An 11,951-nucleotide genomic window follows, 5' to 3' on the forward strand; every position below is an offset into this window, starting at 1 on the left:
CCAGCTGAGGAAGGCGGTTCTGACGGCAAAGATGCCCAGGTAGGGCAGCCCCCCTTCAGGCGAGGCTACTGAGGATGCTTGGCAATAGCCCGGTACCAAATCCGGCTGCTTGCAACCCAGAGCGTGCTGCGGCGCTGCAGCCTCAGCGCGGGGCAGCGCTACCACTGCAGCCCGTTCGTGTTTCTGTGCCTGCTTGGTAACAGCTACGCCGCTCCCAGCTACCCCTCCCCCCGCAGGTCCCCCCTCCCCCAGCTGCTGCTTCCAGCTAGGCAGGCTCCAGATGTTTGGTTTAACAACTGAAAGAACCTCTTGCGTTCAGTCGATTCGTTCCCGGGCTGCAGCCTCCTTCCCACCGCTGCAAGCCCCTTCTTGAATTCCTCTGCACGTTGCTGCTGCTGGGGCAGATGGAAATTTCTGTGCAAGCGCCTTTCAGCAGAGGCAATAACAAGCACCAATAAATTATCCCCCCTACATCCACTCCAGTTTGGGGGTGACTGTATTACTGGAGGAGGTGCGGTTACTCCGCCTGGCAGGGGGAGAGGGGGGAAGCTGTTTTCGCCTCTGCAGTTATTTACAACGTCACCGTTTGGCGCACACCATCCGTTTGGAGCTGAAGAGACCAAAGTTACAAGGTAAATGCCCTCCCTCCTCCCTGTGTCTGCAACACTTTAGCTGGGGCAGCCTGGCTTTGGCCGGCTATTATTATATGGCTGGTTATTGCAGAGCTCGTTGCATTGTTCTTATCATTGAATGCCCACCTCTCACGGCCTTTTCCTGCAGGGCTCTTCCCTGAATGTTATTGCACAGCTCGCCATGCCTTGCCCGTGTTGCTTTTTGATTTCCCACCGTGCGGTTCTGGTTGCATCATTGCCCCGATCATATTCTAGCTCTGTTGCCTCGCCCTCTTTGCCTGGCTTTGCCTGGGTGCCGGTGCGAGCTCTCCAGCGCAGAGCTGCGGAGCATGCCCGGGATAACTTCCGGGCGGCAGACCCGCAGTCTCCATAGGAGCAGCATCTCCTGCGAGCTAAAGATGGTGCCACTGCTGCAAGGCCGCCCGCCGCCCCACCTTCCCTGGTCCCTGGCTGCGGCTCCCATCTGCATGGGCTGTTCTCATTGTCGGTGTCACCCTGTAGGCTGGGAGCGCCCGCGCCTCCGGAGAGTCACGCACAGGCGAAGCTCGGCCACCCCCCGGGGAGCCTGGTGTGGCGTGAACCCGCCTGCAGCTGCTTATGCAACACATCATCGATAACCACCCGGACATGGCTACTGCTCTGCTGGCGGGCGAGAAGCTGAAGGAGCTGATCCTGCCCGGGCAGCAGGACGACAGGGCCGGTTCGCTGGCGGCGCTGCTGTTGCAGCTCAAGCTAGAGCTGCCCTTCGACCGCGTGGTCACCATCGGCACCGTCCTCATCCCCATTCTGCTCGTCACCCTGGTCTTCACCAAGAACTTCGCCGGTAAGGGCAGCAGGGCGCCCCCACCCCCAGCACGCCGCCGCTCGGCACTTCACCCCTCCCGGGAGGCGGGTAGCTAGAGCGCAGGTGGGCGAACCCGGGAGGGAAGGGGAAGCAGGTGGAGCGATCATTGTGCGGCTTTCTCTGTGGGTAGCGGGCCTGCAGATTGGTAGCTCTCTGCGGACAGCTAAAGCTCTACAGGGGAGCAAGCAGCGTTGGTAACCCTGCAGGATTATCCTGAAGGCTCCAGGAATTAAAGCTTAATCTGTAATTAAAGATTATGTGAGATGGTGAAACCTCCAGGAATACTTCCAACCAAATTTGGCAACCCCAAAGGGGAAAGATGGAGGGCTCTCCTTATTCCTGCAGCCTCCTTTAAACCAATAGGACTGCAAGCCAACCCTGTGTTTGCAAGGCAGTGATTTTCTCTGATCAATTACTCCTCTGATCCCTGGGGAATTTGCTGGGGCTGAAGGGTGTTTTCCTGGCCATTGCTATGATGCTGCAGGTGGACATACTTGTGAAGGTGAGCTGAGGCAGCCACTTTAGTATTTGAGTTTATTTGTTAAACAGAAGCTATGATGATCTACCAAAAATGATTTTTAAACATATCTCTATTATACAAATTTACTAGTGGATTGTGTGCATGTTTAACTGCACTGTTAGATGAACAATAGTAATTTTATACATATATACTACATCCATATTGTGGTAGGCCCAATTGTGATTATGAAAATAACTATTTGCCTACTAGGTTGCTACCTGTCTATTGTGAAAATCTGTATTCAGACACTTGTAAACATTTTATTTGCAACTAGATTGACCACAGCATCCCTTTCAGAGCCTTTATGGTCTATGAAATCAGTCCTTCATATTGAACTTTGAAAACTAGGGACCCATACATTGTTTTGAGTCTTTTGAAGTAAGTAGTCTCTCAAGTAAACAAATCTTAGGCTGTGAAATATGGACTTGATGAATGGAGTTCTTAAGCCTTTATTGTATTAATCTGACCACTGCACAGGTGATCTAAGGCTGCATACTAAAAATCGATATGAAATTTGTGTTTAAAAATGTGGTCTGCAGCTAATAGCATTAGTAGGTAATGTTGACTTCAGTAGGAGTTTTGTCAAGTAAGCATGACAGAATCAAGCCCGTATTGTGTATGCATTGGGGCTGACTTTTACAACTCTGTATCCTGTTTGGTTCCATTATTAAATATTCATAAACCATATGAAGGATTAACTCTTTGACAAATTATTTTGTTTAAATGGAAGACATTTTAATGTTACAAATTAAAGCAATTTTAAACCAGTTACTTTTTTAAAAAAAAATTATAGCTCAAGGTTTTTATACACCTCTACCCCGATGTAACGCAACCCGATATAATACGGATTCGCATATAGAGCAGTAACCCTGGGGCTCTGGCAGCAGGGCTCAGGGCTCCGCCTGCTGCATCGCACCCCGCTGGAGCTCTGCCACCGCTACCCCAGAGCTGCTGCAGCGGGGCTCAGCCGGTGATTTAAAGGGCCCGGAGTTCTGGCTGTTGTGGGGAGCTCCAGGCCCTTTAAATTACTGTCAGAGCCCTGCCGCTGCTACCCCGGGGCTCCGGCAGCGGGGCTCAGGTGGCAATTTAAAGGGCCTGGGGCTCCCCGTGGCCGGAGCCGCAGGCTCTTTAAATCACCACTGGAGCCCTGCCACCGCTACCCTGATATAATGGGGTTTCACCTATAACGCAGTAGGGATTTTTGGCTCCCGAGGACTGCGCTATATCGGGGTAGAGGTGTACATGAATAGTGATATTTAATACCTCAGTTTTTTGATGCCCAACCTGAGACACCTTGAAGGGGCCTCATTTTCAGAAAGTGTTGAGTGCTAATGTGGTGAAAGTATCAGAGGGGTAGCCGTGTTAGTCTGGATCTGTAAAAGCAGCAAGGAATCCTGTGGCACCTTATAGACTAACAGACGTTTTGGAGCATGAGCTTTCGTGGGTGAATACTCACTTCATCAGATGCATGCAGTGGAAATTTCCAGGGGCAGGTATATATATGCAAGCAAGAAGCAAGCTAGAGATAACAAGGTTAGTTCAATCAGGGAGGATGAGGCCCTGTTCTAGCAGTTGAAGTGTGAAAACCAAGGAAGGAGAAACTGGTTTTGTAGTTGGCAAGCCATTCACAGTCTTTGTTTAATCCTGAGCTGATGGTGTCAAATTTGTAGATGAACTGAAGCTCAGCAGTTTCTCTTTGAAGTCTGGTCCTGAAGTGTTTTTGCTGCAGGACGGCCACCTTAAGATCTGCTATAGTGTGGCCAGGGAGGTTGAAGTGTTCTCCTGCAGGTTTTTGTATATTGCCATTTCTAATATCTGATTTGTGTCCATTTATCCTTTTCCGTCGAGACTGTCCAGTTTGGCCGATGTTCATAGCAGAGGGGCATTGCTGGCATATGATGGCGTATATTACATTGGTGGACGTGCAGGTGAATGAACCGGTGATGATGTAGCTGATCTGGTTAGGGCCTGTGATGATGTCGCTGGTGTAGATATGTGGGCAGAGTTGGCATTGAGGTTTGTTGCATGGATTGATTCCTGAGTTAGAGTTACTATGGTGTGGTGTGCAGTTACTGGTGAGAATATGCTTCAGGTTGGCAGGTTGTCTGTGGGTGAGGACTGGCCTGCCACCCAAGGCCTGTGAAGGTGTGGGAATCATTGTCCGGGATGGGTTGTAGATCCCTGATGATGCGTTGGAGGGGTTTTAGCTGAGGATTGTATGGGATCGCCAGTGGAGTCCTGTTGGTTTCTTTCTTGGGTTTGTCTTGCAGTAGGAGGCTTCTGGGTACACGTCTGGCTCTGTTGATCTGTTTCCTTATTTCCTCGTGCAGGTGTTGTAGTTTTGAGAATGCTTGGTGGAGATTTTGTAGGTGTTGGTCTCTATCTGAGGAGTTAGAGCAGATGCGGTTGTACCTCAGTGCTTGGCTGTAGACAATGGATCCTGTGGTGTGCCTGAGGTGGAAGCTGGAGGCATGAAGGTAGGCATAGCGGTCGGTAGGTTTTCGGTATAGGGTGGTGTTAATGTGACCATGAGTTATTTGCACCGTGATGTCTAGGAAGTGGACCTCCCGTGTAAATTGGTCCAGGCCGAGGTTGATGGTGGGGTGGAAGCTGTTGAAATCGTGGTGGAATTTTTCCAGAGTCTCCTTCCCATGGGTCCAGATGATGAAGATGTCATCAATGTAGCGTAGGCAGAGAAGGGGTGTGAGTGGACGAGAGCTGAGAAAGCGTTGTTCCAGGTCGGCCATAAAAATATTGGCATATTGTGGGGCCATGCGGGTGCCCATAGCGGTGCCACCGATCTGGAGATATATATTGTCATCAAATTTGAAATAGTTGTGCGTGAGGATAAAGGCACAGAGCTCAGCAACCAGTTATGCTGTGGCATCATCAGGGATACTGTTCCTGACAGCTTGTATTCCATCTGTGTGTGGGATGTTTGTGTAGAGAGCCTCCACATCCATGGTGGCTAGAATGGTGTTTTCTGGAAGGTCACCAATGCATTGTAGTTTCCTCAGGAAATCAGTGGTGTCACGGAGATAGCTTGGAGTGCTGGTGGCATAGGGTCTGAGTAGAGAGTCCACATATCCAGACAGTCCTTCAGTGAGAGTGCCAATGCCCGAGATGATGGGGCGTCCAGGATTTCCGGGTTTGTGGATCTTGGATAGTAGATAGAATAACCCTGATCAGGGCTCTAAGGGTATGTTGATTTGTTCCAGTGTAGGGAGTGTCCTGAGTAGATGGTGCAGTTTCATAGTGTATTCCTCAGTGGGGTCTGAGGGAAGTGGCCTGTAGAATTTGGTATTGGAGAGTTGTCTGGCAGCCTCCTTTTGGTAGTCAGACCTGTTCATGACGACAACAGCACCTCCTTTATCAGCCTCTTTGATTATAATGTCAGGGTGGTTTCTGAGGCTGCGGATGGCATTGTGTTCTGCACGACTTAGGTTATGAGGCAAGCGATGTTGTTTTTCCACAATTTCTGCCTGTGCACGTCAGCGGAAGCATTCAATGTATAGGTCCAGACTGTCATTTTGACCCTCAGGAGGAGTCCACGTGGAGTTCTTCTTCTTGTGCTGTTGATGGGAGGGGACCTGTGTATCAGTGCGCTGTTCAGTGTTGTCCTGAAAGTATTCTTCAAGTCGGAGACGGCGAAAGTAGGCTTCCAGATCGCTGCAAAACTGTATCATGTTGGTGGGGGTGGCAGGGCAGAAAGAGAGTCCCCGAGATAGGATAGACTTTTCTTCTGGGCTGAGTGTGTGGTTGGAAAGATTGACGATATTGCTGGGTGGGTTAGGGGTACCACGGTTGTGGCCCCATGTGGCAGGTAGGAGTTTAGACAGCTTACAGTCCTTTTTCCTTTGTAGAGAGGTGAAGTGAGTAATGTAGATCTCCTGTCTTATTTTAGTGAAGTCTGTTTGTATGGAAGTTTGGTCATTAATGAGAGTCTCCAGGTTGGAGAGCTCTCTTTTGATGTTTTCCTGTTTGCTGTATAGGATACTGATCAGGTGGTTCCTCAGTTTCTTTGACAGAGTATGTCATAATCTCTCACTGTGATCTGTGTAGTATGTAGATAGCAGTGGATTTTTTACCTTTAGTCCATTTGGTATGATGTCCATCCATTTGCATTTGGAAAGGAAGATATCATCTGTCTGTATTTGTGCAAGTTTTTTCGTGACGTTGATGGATTTCCACTCCATACGGCTAAATGTGGTGAAAATTAGCCCCCTTTAAGGTCACTCATATTGAGAATGCAAAATCACTAGTGATTTTTGAAAATCATCATCACCACAGAATTTAAGGGCTTTAGACTCTCTCTTCCTCTGCTTGGTGTGGAGGGACGCAAAATAGGGCAGAACCTCAACCAGCCCTGTAGAAGGGGGAACCCCACCTGTAGCATGTTCCTCCTGTACTGCAAGTGCCCTTCTGTGTGACATCTGCAGGCTCTGTGGGTCTTAGAGGTAACCTTCTGAGGAAGAGGGAGGAGTTTGATAACTTCCCTCTGGATAATGTGGATTTCCCGATAGAAATCTATCCACGACTTAACTGGTGAAAAGAGCAGTAACTTACCTCCATGTTTACAGTCCTTTCAGAAAAAGAGTTCCAAAGGGAACCATGTGATTAATGGAGGGGAGGCGGAGATATTCTCAGACTGGATGTCACTCTGCAAGGATAAGCAAACAAGTGCATGTGAATCTAGTGGAGCAGCTGATTTTACTGACATAAATCCTTCATTTTCCCTTTTGGCTTAAACTGCACTCCCTGCAGGGGAAAATCTGCCTTTATCTCTGCAGCTTGTGGAACATATTTTACCCTTGGGAAGACTTATATGTGGAAGGGGCAGTCTGTATCCTTAAAAGAGTCAAACAACTTTTTCAGATAGACCAAAACCAAAATCATTTGAGTCTAGTCACAGACTCTATATGCTAAGTTCACCTTGGGATCACGAAACTGTAGCTTATGCTAAAAGCAGTTTTTGCAGTGTTGTTGTAGCTGTGTTCAGGATATGAGTGAGGTAATCTTTTATTGCACGGACTTCTGTTGGTGGGTGGTATGGCTTTCAAGCTGTGCAGGGCTCTATGTAGCTTGAAAGCCTGTACCTTCCACTAGCAGAAGTTAGTCCAAAGAAAGATAAAAGAATAGACAGGACAAACCTTGCCTCTCAGCACAAAGGACACCATTATATTATACTGGGAAAATGGGCCACATTCTGCTCTCCATTGATGTCACTGGGTTGCTCAGATGCTCCAAAACACAGCAAAACAAAACAGAAAAGCTACCGGGGGGGGGGGGGCGAAGAATAAAAGACACTCTGGATGGAAAAAAGATAATTGAGTGGGTAATAAGAACATAACATAAGAACGGCCGTACCGGGTCAGACCAAAGGTCCGTCTAGCCCAGTATCTGTTTACCGACAGCGGCCAATGCCAGGTGCCCCAGAGGGAGTGAACCTAACAGGCAATGATCAAGTAATCTCTCTCCTGCCATCCATCTCCATCCTCTGACAAACAGAGGCTAGGGACACCATTCCTTACCCATCCTGGCTAATAGCCATTTATGGACTTAACCACCATGATTTTATCCAGTTCTCTTTTAAACGCTGTTATAGTCATAGCCTTCACAACCTCCTCAGGTAAGGAATTTCACAAGTTGACAGTGCGCTGCGTGAAGAACTTCCTTTTATTAGTTTTAAACCTGCTGCCTATTAATTTCATTTTATGACCCCTAGTTCTTGTATTGTGGGAATAAGTAAATAACTTTTCCTTATCCACTTTCTCCACATCACTCATGATTTTATATACCTTTATTGTATCCCCCCTTAGTCTCCTCTTATCCAAGCTGAAGAGTCCTAGCCTCTTTAATCTTTCCTCATATGAGACCCTCTCCAAACCCCTAATCATTTTAGTTGCCCTTTTCTGAACCTTTTCTAGTGCCAGTATATCTTTTTTGAGGTGAGGAGACCACATCTGAACACAGTATTTGAGATGTGGGCGTACCATGGATTTATATAAGGGCAATAATATATTCTCAGTTTTATTCTCTATCCCCTTTTTAATAATTCCTAACATGCTGTTTGCTTTTTTGACCGCCTCTGCACACTGTGTGGACATCTTCAGAGAACACGATGACTCCAAGATCTTTTTCCTGACTCATTGTAGCTAAATTAGCCCCCATCACATTGTATGTATAGTTGGGGTTATTTTTTCCAATGTGCGTTACTTTACATTTATCCACATTGAATTTCATTTGCCATTTTGTTGCCCAATCACTTAGTTTTGTGAGATCTTTTTGAAGTTCTTTACAGTCTGCTTTGGTCTTAACTATCTTGAGTAGTTTAGTATCATCTGCAAACTTTGCCACCTCACTGTCTACCTCTTTCTCCAGATCATTTATGAATAAATTGAATAGGGATTGGTCCTAGGACTGACCCTTGGGGAACACCACTAGTTAGCCCTCTCCATTCTGAGAATTTACCATTAATTCCTATCCTTTATTCCCTGTCTTTTAACCAGTTCTCAATCTATGAAAGGACCTTCCCTTTTATCCCGTGACAGCTTAATTTACGTAACAGCTTTTGGTGAGGGACCTTGTCAAAGGCTTTCTGGAAATCTTAAGTATACTGTGTCCACCGGATCCCCCTTTCCACGTGTTTGTTGACCCCTTCAAAGAACTCTAATAGATTAGAAAGACACGATTTCCCTTTACAGAAACCATGTTAACTGTTGCTCAACAGTTTATGTTTTTCTATGTGTCTGACAACTTTATTCTTAACTATTGTTTCAACTAATTTGCCCAGTGCTGACATTAGACTTACCAGTCTGTAATTGCCGGGATCACCCTAGAGCCCTTTTTAAATATTGGCGTTACATTAGCTAACTTCCAGTCATTGGGTACCGAAGCCGATTTAAAGGACAGGTTACAAATCTTAGTTAATAGTTCCGCAGCTTCACATTTGAGGTCTTTCAGAACTCTTGGGTGAATGCCATCTGGTCCCGGTGACTTGTTAATGTTGAGTTTATGATTTAATTCCAAAACCTCCTCTAGTGACACTTTAATCTGTGACAGTTCCTCAGATTTGTCCCTACAAAAGCCAGCTCAGGTTTGGGAATCTCCCTAACATCCTCAGCCATGAAGACTGAAGCAAAGAATCCATTTAGTTTCTCTGCAATGACTTTATCATCTTTAAGTGCTCCTTCTGTATCTCGATCATCAAGGGGCCCCACTGGTTGTTTAGCCCCACATCCTGTTTAGCATAAAACTATAATGTAAGCTCATCCTGGACTTGGTGTAATAAAATTGTCTTATCTTTGGGAGTTAACAACTAGGATCAGAGCTTCTAATTACTAAGGACTCAATCCTGCTCCCATTGAAATCGGTAGCAAAACTCCCATTAATTTTAATAGGAGCAGGATTAGACCCTAGCTCTTTTATTACCATGGCTCTATTTACTCAGACTTCTTAGTGAAATTACACTTGTTCAGAGAGATTGTACATTGTGTTTACTAATGATGTTAGTCCTGCTACACTGTGTTTACTAATGATGTTAGTCCTCCTGAATACATGCCTTATTACTAAGTGTATTTATTAGGACATACCCTGCTTCCTGATGCTTGTATTATGCTTTACCCATGCACTGTCACTATAGTTTCCAAAGTCTAGCTATGCTCTTTGCTTTGAATGCTTCTCCATACCTTCTGGCTGGGCCGGTGCAACCACGAGGCAAACTAGGCGGCCGCTTAGGGCACCAAGATTTGAGGGCGCCAAAAAGCGGTGCCCAAAATGTCTGGGATGCTCACCCAGTGCCAGCTAAACGTGTAACCCTCTTCCCTCCGCTGTGCGAGGGGATGCTGCAGCTGTGATCAGCTCCGGCCAGCTGGGAAGTGATGTCATTGCTCCTCTAGCCGCCAGGGGCGCTGCACTGCTCCGACTCTTCCCCAGGGCCCCCACCCCTGCTCAGCCCTGCACCACCTCCACTCCCGTGAGCTCTGCAGCAGGGTCGGGCCTGCACCCACCGGTGGGGAGAAAGGCAGAGACCCAATCCCAGCCGCACCACCGATGAGTGCTGGGGGGTGGTTCCAGTGCTGGGGGGATGGGTGCTGGGGGGATGAGTGCTGGGGGGTGCCCAGTCCCACCCCCACTGCCCTGCCTCCAGCCAGCCCCATACCCCCTGCCCGCATCCAGCCCCTGCAACAACTCCCTGCCCAAAGCCAGCCAGCCAGCCCCACACTCCCCTGTCTCCATCCAACCCTTGCTGCACCCTCGTGCCGAAAGCCAGCCAGCCCCACATCCTGTCAGGTTATTCATTTATTTTCATTAAATATGTAGACTAAATAATGACATTAATAAATTTTCAAGCCGAATGTATATTAATTGTAATGAACAATGCCACATTATGCAGTATTCATTTTTGAAAGTTTATAATAAGCGATGCTCCGGGGTTGGGGGGTGCAAGGTGGAAGTTTCGCCTAGGGTGCAAAATATCCTTGCACCGGCCCTTCCTTCTGGCAAATTAGATAGTAGATATAGAAAAAGCAAACTCTGCTGGCAAAAATGGGGTGATTTTTGTTATTGTATCTTTATCGCAAATACCATGGCAGCTTCCCAAGTGCTGCTTTGTGCCTTGAATTCAGAAGTTATTGTGTCAGAATAAACAATAAGAACTGATACTTCTTATGAACTTAATTCCTGTAAATAGTAATATCCATGGAAAGCCACTTAAAGCCAATGTAATCTTCCTAAATAAAAAGAAACTTATAGGCAGATCTATCCAGGCTTATGCAACCAGTACTTGTAAAAGACTTGAGTGCAGTGAATGTAATTAAGGGTGTTACACAAGTATGGTGAGGTGAGCTCAGAGCAATGGTTTCTTGCAACATATCTTTCTTAGTGTAGGAAAGGTCTGTATAACTAGTATGTGGTGTGCAGCTGAACCCCTCATATTCCGTCTCTACCCCAGTACTTATGCATGCAGGACCAAACAAGGAGTAAATAGAAGTCAACAGTGTCTGTGAAATCCAGTGGAGCATGTGGAGTAGCATCCACTTGACTGGACAGCTTGCTTGTGCTATACAAGTGACTTGGAAAAGGGAATACACCAGGAGAAAACTTGAGTTTCCCAGCATCAGCCCATGCCTCGTTGGCCTAGAAAGTGAATATAGACAAGTACAATTATACTTTAGATAACAAGACAAACAAAAAATGTCATGACAGAGAGAATTATTTAAAAGGCAATAATCCATCTCCGGTCTTAAAGATCATTATTTCTGTAGCATGAGTTAACGTGTACTGTACTTCCCTGATGGGTAAAGTAAAGAGAGACTTAGTTTATGATGTTAATACTGTATTTATTTCACAAGCCAAATGCTTGGTTAACTTAACATAACTTTCTCTTTGTTTATCTAGGCAGTTTATTCCACACTGATTGCCCTGGTACCCGAGTGCTTTTATCTTTACATCACCACTGAGAAATTAAGGATATGATTTACTATTTTAATAATTATATTAACACGTAAAGAAAGATGTAGTAGTTCACCAGGCACTGAACTAAGTCTTATGTTAACTCCATGAATAAGACCACAGTGTAGGTGAGCTTCATATTTTACGTGTTGTTTTAAATATGGAAGAGCCTTCCTTCCATCAGAGGTACCTTTGCTGTCACTCTTTATGAACTTTTATTCCTGATTTTATGTAAAAGATAAACTGAGATGACAGTCTGTTTGCCAGATGTAAGAAACTGTAATGTAAACAAAATCTATTGAGAGAGAAAATAATTTCCTCCTCAGACTTCACTACTAGATGGGAATGCATTTTGGGTGAAATTCTCACCTGCGCAGAGGGACACTATGAGGCCTCTCTGTACCCTGTAAGCCCAATACGATTTTGAGAGTGAAATCCTGACCACATTGAAGTCAATGGTAGTTTTGCTATTGACTTCATTGGGACCAGGATTTCACTCTGA

At 46.2% G+C, this 11,951-nt stretch overlaps 1 protein-coding gene across 3 annotated transcripts in view; it reads left to right on the top strand.

Moving 5' to 3' along the window:
• Positions 1–288: 288 nt before the first annotated feature.
• Positions 289–11,951, top strand: part of PANX2 (pannexin 2) — a 28,673-nt gene continuing 17,010 nt past the window's right edge. The window contains exons 1-2 of one of the 3 annotated variants that reach the window (XM_050936190.1): positions 289–632; positions 1,134–1,455. In XM_050936190.1, the coding sequence (XP_050792147.1) occupies positions 1,230–1,455 (226 nt within the window). In that variant the 5' untranslated portion in view covers positions 289–632; positions 1,134–1,229. Of the gene's footprint in view, positions 633–1,018; positions 1,456–11,951 lie in introns of those variants that run through there. The other 2 variants (XM_050936189.1, XM_050936191.1) reach the window with 2 other exon arrangements.

The sequence above is a fragment of the Gopherus flavomarginatus genome, chromosome 1, assembly GCF_025201925.1.
Source record: "Gopherus flavomarginatus isolate rGopFla2 chromosome 1, rGopFla2.mat.asm, whole genome shotgun sequence".
In the NCBI taxonomy this organism is placed as follows: domain Eukaryota; kingdom Metazoa; phylum Chordata; order Testudines; family Testudinidae; genus Gopherus; species Gopherus flavomarginatus.